A 16,320-nucleotide genomic window follows, 5' to 3' on the forward strand; every position below is an offset into this window, starting at 1 on the left:
ACTGAAACTCGCCTGCCTCTTCCCCTTGCGATGAGTAGGGATGCGCTAGAGGCTCCAGGAGGCAGGACCTGCGGATTGAGGCTGGGCATGGTGGCAGTGGGTGACTCCCACTCACACCCGTGTGGCCAGGGGACACCTGGCACAGCCCTGGGCACACTGCGTGCTCCCCCAGGAAACACACAGCACTCAGGAGTGCAGGCATGTGGATGTGTGCCCCAGCCACGCACCAGGTCAACATCGGAGTCACCAGCAGTCCCGACAGGCAGAGGCCAAGTCCACAGCCCAGCCCCGGGCGTCCAGGGCGTCCCTGTCCTGTGGCCAGCGGCCCAGCAGTGGGACCAGCCCCGGAGGGCCAGGCAGCCTCGCTTAGCTGGCCTGGGTCCCAGGGCCTGCAGGTGCTGGGGCTATGGCCACCCACTGGCGGAGGTAGCTCCTGGGAGGCCCCTCGTCCACGGGGCTGGCAAAGTCACACTCCACGGGGCTGCCACAGTCCGAGCCTGCAAAGCCACTGTCGAACGTGTCCATGTCCAGGCCTGCGGGCGGTGAGCCTGCCTCGCTCTGGGAGACACCTCCAGGCGAGCCTCCTTGCCAGGGAGGGCTGGAGGCCCAGGGCTCCTCCCCGGCAAAGGACAGCTTGACCCTGTCGAGGAGGCCACTCCCAGAGCTGTCCAGCCCCGGCCCACAGGCCGAGACCCAGTGGCAAGGGAGGGCTGTGGTCACTGAGCCCACCGGCGGGTCCTCGGGCTCCGGGCCTGCCTCCAAGTTGACGTCCAGGTTCAGGGCTGGGTAGCCATCATCCCCACAGGTGCAGAGCCAGGTGCAGGGCCCCTCTGCACCCACCACGGTCACCGTGTCTATGATGGACACCACGCCGTACGGCCGGTCCCTCTCCTGGCTGTCAGCCGAGCTGCCCAGGCTGCTGGCCATGGTGGGGCCCGGCTCAGGCCCGTCTGTCTCCAGCCCTGCTGGCTCGGGCAGCTCCGTAGGTCCCGGGCCCTTGGTGGGACTGTGCAGGGAGTGGTCTTCGTGGTCCTGCACCTCCAGGACCGAGCTCACCCTTGGGGCCCAGGGTCCCTCAGCCAGGCTGGAGGGACTGAAGGGTGTGCCCACCCATTTCTGTGAGAGAGAAAGAGAGAGAGGTGTGCAATGGGGCGGGGCTGAGTTAGAGGTCTGGGGACAGACAGGGACCCAGAGGGCACCAAGACACCAGGAGAGAGAGGGTAAGGACAGAGAGTGCAATGTCGGCAATGCTTTGCCCTGGCCAGTGGGTCCCCATCGCTGCCCCCCCCACCAGCCTCAGTTTCCCCTCTGGTAGCAGGAAGTGCAGCCCTCAGTGGTCTGCCCACGTGCACAGGTGGTAGCTGAGCATTGGTAAAATTAACCCAGAGTCGCCATGGCGTCTGCAGGTCGGGGAAGAGGAGGGGGCGAGGGGGGTCCCGTGTGGGTTGGGGGCCAGGCTCTTCCCAGCCCCACTAAAGTGCCTGCCCCCATCTGAGCTCCACTGTCTGCATGGGGGACACTGGGGACGATGGCGCACCTGCTCCTGTCCCAGTCCTTCAAGAGCTCCTGGGAGGAAGCACCAGGCAGACAGAAGGCGCTTAATCGTTGCTCCAGGTCCCCACTGTCTGATGTTTAGGCTCAGCCCAGGGAGGCAGGGCTGCCTGTCTTGGCCCTGTCACCACATTCGCTGTGTGGGAGCCCAGCGGGTGACACCTGAGCAGTGGGGGTGCAGGGTGTATGTGGCGGACAGCAGCCAGGTTGAGCTTGCTGGGGGAGTGGTCTATGTGCGGATGGGGCCAGAGCTTTTCCAAAACTGCTCCCCCTCCAGGCCAAGGGCATCTTGCCAAGGACCAGGGACCTCCTGGCTCACCCCTGCCCCAGCCTGGCTCTGTGGCCTGGGGCTGCTCCAGGATCCTGGCCCAGTCCAATGTCAATGCCGCACCCCTGGAATTAGGGTCTGCACTTCACAGATGGGGAAACTGAGGCCTGGCTGGGACCCAGATGCTCTGGGCCCACAAGGTGGAGTTTGGGTCCTAGGGCAGGAGGGTATGGGGGCTCCTGGGGGTGCTGCTCACCTTGAAGTCTCCACTGTGGCCTTGGTACAGGGGCTGGAAAAACTGCTCCGGGCTGGGCACTGGCACCCACACCTTCTTCCACAGCCTGGGAGGGAGGTGAGGAGGGGGTGAGGCCCCGACAGCACCCAGACCCAGAGGACAGCCTGGCCTCCCACTCGCACACTCCCCAGCTTTCTCCCAAGACACAGCCGAGGCGCCTCCCTTCTCTCCCTGGGCGAGGGAGCAGCGAGACTCTCTCATGGGTTCCTGACAGTGCGTGGAGTTGAAGGACATGGCGGCCAGTTGCCCCACCGAGCCTCAGCTTTCTCATCTCCAGCCAGGGATGGGCGGAGAGCCCCCTACCTGGGGCTAGGGGTTGGATTCAAGAGCGAAGGCCCAGCACCTAGTACCCAGCACCTAGTTCCCAGCACCCAGCACGGTGCTCAGCAGGGTCAGCTGTCATCGACCTCCTTGTCTCACATTCCTCTGCCTGTGTCTTTAAGGATCCAATTGAGGACCAACAAAACGGGCTACATTTGCAGAGCACCATGCCCAGTGCCTGCTCAGCAAACAGCAGGTGCGGTGCCAGGCTCCGGCGGCAGCACCCATGCGGCTAGGGCATGAGTGACCAACAGCCTTCTTCGCTCAGTGGCAATGGGCAGCAGAAACCCAAGTGGTGAGCCAGATCAAGAATGAGCCTCGGCTGGAGTCCCTGAACAGCTGAGGCCCACTGTGGGCAGCGCAGGGTGTCCATCCGCCTCCTCCAGGCCCCAGCTGTGACTTCCGACAAGGCCCCTGACAGCTCTGTGCCTCTGTTTCCCCGTTTGTAAGAGCACAGGTAACTGTGGTGCTCATCGGCTCCTAGGGCCACTGAGAGGGTGCAATGAATACTTTGCATGGGTACACAGGAGCTGCTTGCTGTCGCACTTGCTGTCATGGCCATCAGGTTGACTGGCCTGTCGCCCCCAAGCCCAGTCACAGAGGGGCTGTGGCCCAGGCTGAACCCCTCCCACGTCACTGCTCGCCCGGCCTCACCTCCAAGGCAGATGGATCTTCAGGCCCAAGAAGACAAGGATGGGGGCCATGACAACCAGGAGGAGAAGCAGCAGGTGAGGGTCCCAGCCTCCCTTAGCCTCTGGGAAGGAGGGAAGCAAGTGAGGGGTTAAACCGGACCAACCTCCAATGGGTCTGGGGTGGAGTAGAAGGGAAGGGGGCGGGGCTGCAGGTACCTTGAAGTGTGATCGCACCCAGACAAGGGACTTGGTGTCTCCCAGGGTGTCTCAGAATGGACACCATCATTCGCGAGAGGCAGCAGTCAGCCCCACACCCGGGACCCAGCCTGCAGGGGGCGCCAAAGTGTCGGGCAGTTGCCTCTGGGACCAGGACCCGGACCGGGACTCTGTATCAGGAGTGGGGTGTCCGCCCCCCAGCTGCACGCCCACCTTCTGCCTGGGTCTGAAAGACGACAGGTTCGCTCCACTCGCTCCATGTCCCCCGGAAGAAGGAGCCAGGCTGGGGCCCCGCCCGCACCTGCAGCTCGTAGCTCGAGTTTCTGCGGAACTCCCGGGCCAGGAGGGAGACGCTTCTGGAATCCACCGAGACCAGCTTTCTCCCCGGACTCTGCCAGGAACACACGGGGAGGAACACACCAGTCAACACGGGGAGGAACACACCAGTCAGGGCCCCGCCCCACGGAGAGGCTGAGAATTCCCCAGGTGCCCCAGGGCGCGGCCTGAGTGCTGGCCTTGCATGCCCTGTTGTCAGCCAGCGCTACCCCCGCAAGGCCCATGATGCACTTGGCTCTCTTTGTCTTGGAGCCGCACTCGCCCCGGGACCGTCCCTGCAGCACTGGGGGTATCCTGGGATTGGGATCTCTCCTGGGAGTGATTAAGTGGAAGTGATCCAGACGGTGGGATTCTGGAATTCTTCGACAGCCCAGACATTCTCCACTGACACGCGTCTGAGCGGACATGGACATTCTCAACAGGGGGTCTTTCTGGGAGTCTACAGCTACGCGTATGGAGTCTGCAGCAACGGATACCTCTGCTTCTGCAAGTCCTGCGCCATGTGTGCATATGCACATGTGTGTGAGTGCACATGCATACATGTGCTCACATGCATGTGCACTGTGTGAGCGCATTGCAATGTGCATGTGTATGTGTGCATACATGTTTCATGCATACACAATGTGTACGTGCATGTGTACATGTGTGCGTGCAGCATGTATGAGTATGCATGTGCGTACACATGTATGTGCATGCATGTATGTGCACATGTGTGAGTGCATATCCATGTGTGTGTGCGTGCATGTGTGTGACAGGGACAACATCCTACACTAGGGCATTTATGAAGATCTTTAACAAGCCAGGGCCTTCAGCCACGACTGTTCTAAATAACGGGCCCTCTTAGAGCTTCCCAGCAGCAAGCATCCTAAACACAGGACGCCGCAGCCCTGGGCCGTCCTCCGTGATGACAGCTCCCCCCTGTGGCTGCGCCGAGCAGGAAGAAGCTTCTCTCCTCTGACCCTTCAGGGCTTGGGGTGCAGCCTGGGCAGAGACAGCCCCTTCCCCTTTGGGTGCCCTCCCCCGGGAGAAGGGAGGACAGGGCAGTCGGGAGAAGTCCAGCTCATGGGGGGTGTCCTCGGTTTCCCTTTGAGGCCCTGCCCTCCCTCCTCCCGCACCCCCACCCTGCCCTCTGTGGCCCTCACCCGAGCCCAGGGGTCGGCCCGATTCCTGTACTGCACTTCGTACTGCAGCTTGCCCCTCAGTGCGTAGAAGGTGGGGTCGTCATAATCGGATCTCCAAGAGACGTTGTAGTATCCCAGGAAGGTCACGGTCACGTTGAAAGGGGGTGCAGGTTTGACTTGGAGGAGAAACCCCCAGAAGATAAAGCAGGTGAGAAAGATCGGGTGATGGGCAGTGTGAGTCCCGCCCCTCGCCCACGCCTGAGCCCATGTGGAGGGGATCCAGGTGAGCGACCCCGACCCAGGGACTCTGAGAGGCCCCGTCTCTGGGTCTCAGTTTATTCAGCTGAAAAACCAGAGATTCAGGCTGGATCAGGACAGGCAGGGTGCAAGGCAGGCAGGGACTCAACCCACGTGCAGCGGAGTTTGGGGGTTGTGCTTAAAGAAAGCCAGAGGCCAGGACTCAGGGGCCCGCAGGAGTGCAGATGAGGCAGGTTTTCCAGGAATAAAACCCAGCCGCAGCCTGGAAACAGGTGCAGGTGCAGGTGCAGGTGCAGTCGCTGCAATTCCCAAAGCTCAGACCCACTGAGTGTCAGGGCCGGCTCTGCACACGGCCCCGGCCACCTTGGGCCCCGGCTTCCCCGAGGGGTCAGAGGCTGCGCCATGAGTGAGAAGGGCCCCGGTGTGCAGGGCTGGCCGTCCCGCGGGTGCGGCTCACTGTCCCCAGCTCCTCTAGTCCCTGCCAGTACTGCTTCAGAGACAAAGCCCAAGTTCCCGTTTTGCTCCATCCCAAATTTGCGTGATGAACTTGAGCAGCGCAGAGCACGGGCTGGACCTCTACTGCCTCTCCTGGGAAGTGGGACCCTGCCCCCGCCACCTTTTTCCTAGGGCTTCAAATTCACCCGGAGCAGGGTCACAGAGTGGGCGACTTCAAGGGGCCGAAGGGCAAGAGGCCTGCAAGCAGCAGTGGCAGACCTGGCCTCACCCCCATGACCCCCCCTTTCTGTCTGCCACCCCTGATGGGCTGCGTGACTCCTCTGCCACTCTGTCCCGTCTGCCTCCAGCTCTGGGCTCTCAGCAGTCCCCCTGGTTCAACCCGTGCCCCAGCTTCTAGAATAACAGTGCCCGGCACACAGTAGGCCCTGGATAAAGCTTTGCCACATCATCAGAAGACCCTTTGGGGCTACCACAGGGCACTCTGAAGCTGCCCGAGCTTCTGACACACACACGGGGGCTCCCGTGGGGCCTGATGCGGCAGGAGGTGGGCGTTTCTCGGATGCCAAAGTCCGTGCGGTACTGTCACTGTCACTACTTCAGTGATGGGACTTTTTGATCAAAATAATTCCTAGCTCCTCTCTTTCTTCCTCTGTGTATGTGTGTGCCTCTGAGGCCGTTTAGACTGCACACACACACAGACATTCAGAGACACAGACACACACATACGGACACCCCCTGACACATGCATTCAGACACACACAGAGACACATACAGATATACACAGACACACATACACACACTGACACACACACAGACATTCAGACACACAGACACACACACGGACACAGACACCCCCTGACACATGCAGACACACAGACACAGAGACACAGACAGATATGCACAGACACACAAACACACATTGACACACACACAGACATTCAGACACACAGACACACACACGGACACAGATACCCACTGACACATGCAGACACACAGACACAGAGACACAGACAGATATGCACAGACACATAGACACACATGCAGATACAGATGCACACTGACACGCATACAGACATTCGTACTGAGATGCACACACACACAGAGACCTACTGACACACACAGACACACAGAAACACATACAGTCACACACTGACATATACCAGACATTCAGAGACAGACATACACATGGGCACCCACTGACACATACATTCAGACACACACACACACACACACAGAGAGAGAGAGACACACACTGACACACACTCAGACATTCAGAGACACAGACACACACACATGGACATCCACTGACACATGCATTCAGACACACACAGAGACACATACAGATATACACACACACAGACATTCAGACACACATTCAGACACACAGACATATACAGATACAGACACATACTGACACATACACAGACATTTAGACAGACACACACACGGAGACCCACTGACACACACATTCAGACACACAAATACACATGCAGATACACACATAGACACCCCAACACATGCATTCAGACATACAGACACAGAGACACATACAGATACACAAACATACAGATACACACACATTCAGACACACACAGAGATATACACACACACAGACACACACTGACACATACATAGAAAAGGAATCTTCAACAAGTTCATGGGAATGTTTATTACATAAAAACTACACATGGATTTCAAACTCTTTTTTGCACCAAACCAAACCCATCCTGTCTTCTTATGCCACATGTGAACAGGCTCCAGGTTGGGGCACAAAAAAAGATAAGATGTCAAGTTTGAAAAGAGCCCTTGTCAAAGCAACGGGAATTCTGCTAGAATTAGAACAAACTAAGCACTCAACTTTCGGTCAAGTTAGGACAGAAGAATGGCACTGACTCCGGTGCTTTATGGAGAGCTGATGGGGACAGTGCCCAAAGCAGCAGCAGGCGACAGACAGATACCCGGCAGCAGCGCCACATCACTGGATGAGGAACAAATCCCTCTCACTCTGGGTTGTGTCCTACCCTAGGAAGATGCACAGCCGACACCCTGCACATCTCGATGGGTTCATCTCACACAATTCCCACCTAAAGCTTAAAGCAGCCGTTTCTGCTCAGCGGGTACCCCAGCTGTGACCCCACAGAGAAGCTGCAGACAAGAGCAGCGCCATCTGTGGAAACTGGATAGCAAGTGGGACCAAGTTTCTGAAGGATTCCTTCCAGGAGCTGTAACAGGACATGAGACGTGCCTTTAGCAGTACAATCCTGAAGACAAAGCACAACCACATCAACGGCTACCAAGGGGCAGATGTGGTCCAGTGGAAGAAAGAGCCAGGGTCATGGCCACAGCTTTTCGGGGGAAACTCAAGGCATTTGCCAGAGGGACACAGAACCACAACATCTGCTTGTTAGGACAGGGTTTTGAGGAAGTCAGCCGACACTTTGGCAGAAAAACGCCCACGAAAGCTTTACCAGGGCCCTCCTCCACCCCGAAAACACTGCTACTTCTCACTCTCAGCAAGTGCATGATTTTGCAAGGATCTCTACGGGAAGTCATTAGGCATTCCTGATTTGTCTCCTCCTGATTTCTTTGCATTTGCTACTACTAAAAAAAAAAATCTTCCCCAGAGCACTCACTTCTCTGTAGTGAATAATGTTAAAGAGTTTGTGGACCTGCTCAGAGTCCTGTCCTTGGGCTATGGACTCAGTAGCCAGCATTGCCACAACCAGTGAATGAGACTCGACCTTGATGGAGCTCAGGTTGAGAAAGAATGTCCAGATTCTTTAGTTTTATTTTTTAGTTCCATTTTTCCCTCGGTGCTTGACAGACACATGTAAAAGAGGGGCTTCAGAGAGGTGGGGAAATGGAATTGGAAGACAATTCTGGGGAGGGCATTTGGCTTCGTGGTGAAGCTGCTGGTTAGGACACTGTACCAGTGTCCAAGATGGAGGGCCTGGGTTTGAATCCCAGCTCTGGCTCTTGGTTCCAGCTTCTTGCAAATTCTTGGGAGGCAGCGGTCACGGCTCAAACAGTGGGTTCCTGCCACCCATGTGGGAGCTCTCCCAGCTCCTGGCTTCAGCACTGGGGCACCTGGGGAAGTGAGCCAGCAGAGGGGTGCGCTCCCTCCTGAATTAAAAAAACTTGTTAAATTTATTTTGCTGCAAAACATTTTTGAAGTCCATGCATGTTTTTTTTTAAATAACAAATATTTTCCATTAACATTTTTTTTTTAATTTTTGACAGGCAGAGTGGACAGTGAGAGAGAGAGAGAGACAGAAAGGTCTTCCTTTGCCATTGGTTCACCCTCCAATGGCCACTGCGGCCGGCGCGCTGCGGCTGGCACACCACGCTGATCCCAAGGCAGGAGCCAGGTGCTTATCCTGGTCTCCCATGGGGTGCAGGGCCCAAGGACTTGGGCCATCCTCCACTGCACTCCCGGGCCATAGCAGAGAGCTGGCCTGGAAGGGGGCAACTGGGACAGGATCTGGCGCCCCGACTGGGACTAGAACCCAGGGTGCCGGCGCTGCTAGGAGGAGGATTAGCCTGTTGAGCCACGGCGCCGTCTTCCATTAACATTTTTTTTTTTTGACAGGCAGAGTGGACAGTGAGAGAGACAGAGAGAAAGGTCTTCCTTTTGCCGTTGGTTCACCCTCCAATGGCCGCTGCGGCCGGCGCACTGCGCTGATCCGAAGCCAGGAGCCAGGTGCTTCTCCTGGTCTCCCATGGGGTGCAGGGCCCAAGCACTTGGGCCATCCTCCACTGCACTCCCGGGCCATAGCAGAGAGCTGGCCTGGAAGAGGGGCAACTGGGACAGAATCTGGTGCCCCGACCGGGACTAGAACCAGGTGTGCCAGCGCCGCTAGGTGGAGGATTAGCCTATTGAGCCGGCCTTCCATTAACATTTTTTTTCTTCCATTAACATTTTAAAGACTCCTTGTATGCATGGATTTCAAAGGCTTTTTTGGCACCAAAATAAACCTTCTTTTAATTCCATTTTTTTCATAAACTTTTTTTTTTTTGACAGGCAGAGTTAGACATTGAGACAGAGAGACAGAAAAAGGTCTTCCTTCCGTTGGTTCATCCCCCAAATGGCTGCTACAGCCGGCATGCTGTGCCAATCCGAAGCCAGGAGCCAGGTGCTTCCTCCTGGTCTCCCATGCAGGTGCAGGGCCCAAACACTTGGGCCATCCTCCACTGCCTTCCCGGGCCACAGCAAAGAGCTGGACTGGAAGAGGAGCAACCGGACAGAACCGGCGCCCCAACTGGGACTAAAACCCGGAGTGCTGGCGCCGCAGTCGGAGGATTAGCCTAGTGAGCCACGGCGCTGGCCCTTCACAAACTTTTTTAAAATAGATTTTTATTGACTTGAGAGGAAGCGAGGCACAGAGAGAGGAAGAGAGAGAGAGAGAGAGAGAGAGAGAGAGAGAGAGAGGTTTTCCTCCTGCTGGTTCCTTCCCCCAAAATCTGCAACAGCCAGGGCTGGGCCAGGCTGAAGCCAACAGCTGGGAACTCCATCCAGGTCTCCCATGTGGGCGGCAGGGACCCAACCACTTGAGCCATCACTGCTGCCTCCCAGGGTGAGCATTAGCAGGAAGTCGGAGTTGGGAATGGAGCCAGGACTTGAAGCCAGGTACCCTGATTGGGATGCAGGTGTCCCAAGAGGGGGCCTAGTGCTTTGCCAAGTATCCACCCCTCCGTGAACTCTCTGGAGTTCCTCATACAGACAGACACACGTGCACAGACACAGACACACGTGGACAGGCACAGACGTGCACAGATACGCATGGACACGCACGGACACACTTCAAACCAAAGCTACCTCTCCAGCCTTCCTTGCCCTCCCTGGTTCTGGGCCTGCACACACAACTACCTTTGCTGGCCAGGTTCCCCTGTCCCCCAACCCTCTGTGCCCACTCCACCCTGGAGGGAAGTCCCAGGCCTCACAGCAGCTAATGAAAAGGAGGGGACTCAGAAGATTCTTCCTGGTGATTCAGTGCCCTGCACGCACCTCCTGGGGACAGAACCCCAGAGGATCTGGATTGAAAGATTTCCCTCTACAAATGGGATGCGCCTCGTTCAAGGTCACTCACACAGGCAGAGGCTGAGCCACAGCTGAAGCCCAGAAGTCCTTGGCCTCAGCCCAGCCCCTGTATGTACATCTGCTGCTTCTCTTAGGGGTTAAGGCCCAACCAAGTATCAACCCATCACACCTTAGTAAAAAGTAGCACCTCCACAAAGCAGAACAGTATGTGGTGGGGAGGGCATAGAACACGCTGGTTTTGACGGAGCAGGGAGAGAGTACACCCAGAGAACAGGGACGTGGGGCACCCAGATTCTGCCCCTCCTGGGGTCCATAGGTACTCACTGCTATCAGCCAGCATGAAGCTGCCACACTCCTGCGAGTTGTTGCCAGTCGGGTCCGTCATGTTGATGCTGAAGATGTCGTCGGCCATGAAGCGGAACACATCCATGCGGCAGGTGTAGCTGGAGTGTGTGGCATTGTGGAAAGACCTGTGCAGGCTGCAGGAGGTGACCTCGTCCTGGAGCTCTCCGTACTGGTCCTGCCTTCAAAGACAGCAGCCAGTCACAGCTGCAGGCTGGGGGGTGCTTGGGACTCAGGGCTCAGGGGTGAGGCCCCACGCCTGCAGCATCCTGGACGCCCTGTGCCAGGCTCAGCTCGCTCACCTCCAGGGCACCAGGCACTCACGACCTCATGAATAAATGCTCTCCAAGCCTCCAGCCTGGACCAGGGGACGGCTGCCTGGATGGGGTCCCTGCCTCGCTTGCCCTCTCTGGAATCCATTCCTCTCACAGAGCAGTCTGGGGACTTGAAAACTCCCTGTTGGTGCTGGCATGGTGCCGCAGTGTGTTAAGCAGCGCCCATGATGCCGGCATTCCTTATGGGATGTGTTCGGGGCCCTGCACCGGCGTGAGAGACCCACATGGAGTTCCTGGCTCCCAGCTTCAGCCTGGCCCGGCCCCAGCTGTTGCTGCCATTTGGGGGATGAACCAGCGGATGGAAGACCTCTCTCTCTCTCTCTCTCTCTCTCTGCCTTTCAAAAAACAAATTGGTTTACTCAGCTCCCTTCACACTGATCTCCTCGCTGTTCTGCACATGCATGGGGCCTTCCCGGGCCAGGGTCTCTGCACCTGCACGGCCCCTCCCCCAGCTCACAGGTTGCCCCCTCTCATGCAGAGGGACCTGCTCTGCCCAGCCTGGCCGCAGCAGAGTCTGCCCCGTGCCACTAGCTCTGCACCCGGCCATGAAGGCCCTATCCTGCCCGCACCTGCCCGCACCAACAGGTGTCCCGTTTGCTGATCCGGGGTTTGCAGCTGTTCTCTCCCAGATACCGCCCGGCTATGTGGGGTCTGGGGGAGCCCTGGGTCCTGCTGGATCCCTGGTACCTGCAGCAGTGTCTGGCAGCAAAGTCATCAGTGTGTCTTGAACGCATGAATGAATGAATGAATCATAGATAACAGAATGAAAGGCATCTGTTGTTTTTTTTTTTTTTTTGTAGCCTGAGCTGCCCTAGAATGCATGGGATGCACGGTTTCCTGAGGCCCCGTGGGAACCCTGAGTAGCACCCGTGGGGCTGGCAGGGCCTGGCCACTTACCAGGTAAGGGTGAGCAGCCAGGGGTGCAGGGTCCAGGTCTCCAGGACACAGGTGACCGTCTGCAGGTAGTCAGTGTAGCAGGTGAGGTCTTGGCAGCCCCAGCCTGGAGGGTCGGGGGAGAGAGGGCCTGGCTCAGGGGCTGCCCAGGGGCTGGGAGCACACCTCCCCCACTGCCACCTCCCCAAAGGGATGAAGATGGGGACCCAGGGGCCAGTGAGACGTCGGCCTGCAGCATGGGGGGCCTCACCACCCAAGAATTCCCTGCAGGAACCTCAAGGTCAAGACCGGCTGTGGGGACGAGGCCCTCCTGTTAGGAAGTGTAGTGCACTGAGCTGCCCTGAGCCCCAGCCCACTGTCCCTCGGGGCAGTGTCCCGTCCAGCTCCCTACAGGATGGCCCCCGAAGCTGCCCACACTGCGCGACAGCGCCCGGCCCCCATGAAGTCACTGGAAGGCCCTGAGAAGGCATAGGCACCTACACTGCCCTGCAGCTGGCCACGCGGGCAGCACTGCAAAGAGGGAGAACATTCTAGAAGCCTTGACACTGCTCCCAACCTCACCACCACCAAGAGGCCATTGATGGATAGGTGGGCTCCCTGGTGGCCTGGTGACCCTGCCGGCTCGCTCTTCGACTCTGTTCTAAAAGACAGGCGCCCTTGCAGGCTTGGCGCCCAACAACGCTGGACAAAAGGCATGCAATTGTTTTTAGTTCTGCTGGGCAAATGCAAGCCTGACGCATTCCCTGCCCCACCCCCACCCACCTCGATGTACTATAAGCTTGTTCCCTTTTCCACGTAGATCCACTTTCAGTGGCTTTTTCCTGGGCTGGTGAAGATCCAGGAGGTGGTGGCGTCTTCCCTTCCTGGGGGTCACTCTGGGAGCAGAACCTCGACCCAGAGCCAAGAGCTCTGAGGCTGGGAACGACCTTTGCCTGCTCCCATACCCACTGTGCAGACCAGAACACTGAGGCTCTGAGATGAGGCCACGCCGCCGAGGCCGCTGCCCAGGCAGGTCTGTGTGGACTCCTCACACCTGCACCCGTGGCAGACATCAGCAATCGATCACAGCACTCTCTGCCCCTCGACGTGGCCTCAGAATCCCTCTCAACACAAGTCTCCAGGCAGCCACGACCACAGGCTCTGACGTGTGGATGCACATCTCACTCCAGGGTTGGGGGGACTTTCCTCCTCCTCCGGGGAGGCTCACGGGGCTGCCCACCGGCCCGTTCAGGCGCTTTGTGGAGCAAAGAGCACTCATTCGGGCAGACGCTCAACCCAGGGCTGGGGGCCGGCACTTCTGCATGGGGGTGGTTAAGCTGCCGCCTGTGATACCCACATCCCATCCTGGCTGCTTCGCCTCCAGTCCAGCTGCCTGCTGATGCCCCCGGGAAGGCAGCAGAGGATGGCCCAAGTGCTTGGGCCCCTGCACCCACATCGGAGATCTGAATTGGAGGCCCTGGGTCCCGGCTTCAGCCTGGCCCAGCCCCAGCTGTTGTGACCATCTGGGGAGTGAACCAGCCGATGGAAGAGCTCTCTCTGTCTCTCCCTCTCTGTAACTCAAATAAATAAATAAATCCAAGAGTGCAGGAGGCTCCCAGTGGCTGGCTCTCCCCTCGCCGGGCTGCAGGCCATCAAGGGACAGGGTTTGAACCAAACTTGGGCCAGAGTGTTGAGGAAGGAGCAGCAGGGAAGCGACTCAGGCAACGCAGAGAGTGAAGGCCTGAGGCCGAGACCACGGTGAGAACGCCCGTGTCCCACAGCAGAGGACGTGGGCTCAGTACCTGGCTCCTGGCTCCAGCTCCCTGCTAATGGGCACCCTCAGAGGCAGGGGTGAGCGCTCAAGGGTTTGGGGCTCTGCTCCCATGTGGGAGACCTGGACTGAGTTCCAGGCTCCTGGCTTCAGCCTGGCCCAGTCCAGCTGTTACAGGAATTTGGGGAGTGCATCGGTAGATGTGGGACCTCTCTCTCTCTCTCTCGAATAAAACAGTTTGTGTCCACCGAGCAGAGACGCCCGGGGTCAGGACAGCATGCAGGGCGCAGCAGGAAGCACACACAGTGGCTGTGCACCTGCGACTCAGAACTGCTCCTTGTCCCCAGCCCCAGGCCGGTGACACAGGTGCCCCGGGAGCTGTGGAGGTGTTAGACGGGCTCACACCCAGGCGACCCACAGGGGCCTGCATGGGGCAGCCACTCATGAAACTGCAGCAAAGCCCGGTGGAGAGGGCCACGCCACGGCCCTCCTGAGTGTCCTCCACGGTTCCCAGGTTGAGGGATAGAGCTGGGGAAGCCTGCAGCTCGTCTAAGAGGGCCTGGGTTGGAGTCCTGGCTCTGCTACTGCTCCAGCTTCCTGCTGGTGCGCACCGTGGGAGGCAGCAGAGATGGCTCAAGGACTTGGGTCCCTGCCACTCACATGGGAGACCTGGATGGAGTTCCTGACTCCTGGCTTCAGCCTGGCCCCAGCCCTGGCTATTGCAGGCATCCAGGAGGTGAACCAATGGATGGGATCTCCCTCCCTCCCTCTCCCTCTTTCTCTCTCTCTTTCTGCCTTTCAAATAAGCTGGAAATAAAGAAAAAATTCCCATGTTGAGATTTAATCACCAACGTGGTGCCACTGAGGTTGGCAGCTGGCAACGCGCACGCATGGCTGGGTGACCTCACCAAGGGCTAGAGGCACCCGGTGTCTGCTCCCCTTTGCCCTGGGTCCCTCCTGCCACAGACAGGACGCAATGCCCAAGGCGCCCCCCTGGAAGCAGAAGCCCAGCACCCACCAAACGTGGAAGCTGCTGGCTCCAGGACTGTGAGAAATGCACTTCCATCCTTTAGAAACGGCCCCATCTCCAGCAGGACCGAGGGGCTGAGGGTCAGGAGCCCATCACAGCTCTGCCACCGCCCGGCTGTGTGGCTGTGGACCTGTCCCCTGTCCTCTGCGGGCCTCTGCTGAGCCTCTCCTGGAGGGCGGGAGTGGGGGATGGGCACAAGCTGCCCAGGGCCTGGTATACAGCAGGTGCTGGCTGTTCGTTGCCACGTGGTAATGGCTGGGGGGAGGGGGTGCTGTGGTGGCTGCCCCCATGGGGCACTTTAGAGCCGGGACAGAGAGGCCGGCCAGTCAGAAAGAGAAACACAGCCTGCCAGCTGTTTCCCGAGGGAGCTATTTGAGGCACTGGGTCTTTGGGTAAAACCCAGAGAAAAATGCCAATGAGTCAGCAGAGACGTGCCAGGTTCCTCCTCGCCCTGGGCCAGCCTCCGACCTCTTCACAGGCCCCTCCTCCAGGAAGACCTCCTGGATCACCTATTCCCGGGCAGCACCCCCTTGCTGGGCTGTTGCCCTGCCGGCTTCTTGTGGCCCCCCAGCCCTGCCACCAGCCCCGTGGAGGGAGGGGACACCAGCACGGTGCAGGCTCCAGTGGTTGCTGCATGAGGAGGAACTGAGGCTAGACCAAAGGCAGGACTTCCTCCCTCAGCCAAGGCCGGGAGCAGCAGCTCCCCAGACACCCACCATCCCTGCTAAGACTTGATCTGAGGCCCCGGGGTCAAGTGCACACTTCTGGGTCCCAGAGCTCTCCCCCCTCCCCCGTCTCAGCCTCCAGGAAATGAATGTTGCAGATTCAGGGTTGGTGGCCTCTGGTCACCTCCGGGAGCCCACCAGGCCAGCTTTGTGGGGGGTGGGGTGGGGGAGGGGCCATTACTTACCGCCCTGGAGCACCAGCAGGAGCAAGAGGACCGCCCAACCACGTTGCATGCTGACTCCGGGAGCCTGCAAGAGATACACAGTGGCAGGGCTGTGAGCCTGGGCTGGAGGCCTCCCTGGGCAGACCTGCCACCGAGTCTCAGCGTCTGAGTGATGTGTGGACGACGCCCAAGGTCCCGCCTCTGCCTCCAGATGGCTGATTCGTCCCGAGATGGCCCCTTACCCTCCCCCCAGCCCCCATCTCCTCCCTCTGCCCCTGGGCACAGGCACAAACCAGCATTGTAGCTCCTGTGAACTTGAACAGATGTTTGGTGCAGGCATCAAGACGTGAGTCAGGACAGCCACGTCCCACATCTGGGGCCATGGCTGTGATGCCCGGCTCTGGCTCCTGTCTCCAGCGTCTGCCAGTGCAGCCCCTGGGAGGCAGCCGGCGAGGGCTCAAGTGATTGGGCCCCTGCCACCCACGTGGGAGGCCTGGACTGTTTCTGACTCTCAGCTCTGGGGCTGGCTCAGCCCCGGCCATTGCAGGGGAACCGGGAAGTGAACCAAGGGACACGAGCTCTCGCCAT

General features: G+C 58.8%; 1 protein-coding gene across 1 annotated transcript; it reads right to left on the reverse strand.

The window, feature by feature from the left end:
• Nucleotides 1-366: 366 nt before the first annotated feature.
• LOC133754332 (interleukin-21 receptor-like) lies at nt 367-15,805 on the reverse strand. Its single transcript, XM_062184790.1, has 8 exons — nt 15,754-15,805; nt 12,067-12,169; nt 10,817-11,016; nt 4,762-4,916; nt 3,497-3,674; nt 3,090-3,189; nt 2,076-2,160; nt 367-1,116 (listed from the first exon to the last, which is right to left on the reverse strand). Exons 1-8 carry the CDS (start codon nt 15,800-15,802, stop codon nt 367-369), a joined length of 1,620 nt encoding a protein of 539 aa, XP_062040774.1. The 5' UTR covers nt 15,803-15,805.
• Nucleotides 15,806-16,320: the final 515 nt, after the last annotated feature.

The sequence above is a fragment of the Lepus europaeus genome, assembly GCF_033115175.1.
Source record: "Lepus europaeus isolate LE1 chromosome 21 unlocalized genomic scaffold, mLepTim1.pri SUPER_21_unloc_3, whole genome shotgun sequence".
Lineage (NCBI taxonomy): Eukaryota > Metazoa > Chordata > Mammalia > Lagomorpha > Leporidae > Lepus > Lepus europaeus.

Coding starts and splice junctions, on each gene's coding strand:
- LOC133754332 (XM_062184790.1), bottom strand. CDS start 15,802: ATGCAACGTGGTTGGGCGGTCCTCTTGCTCCTGCTGGTGCTCCAGGGC. Junction 12,170..15,753: donor CCTGCTGGTGCTCCAGGGCG/GTAAGTAATGGC, acceptor CCGACCCTCCAG/GCTGGGGCTGCCAAGACCTC. Junction 2,161..3,089: donor AAGATCCATCTGCCTTGGAG/GTGAGGCCGGGC, acceptor CCTCCCTCCCAG/GCTGTGGAAGAAGGTGTGGG.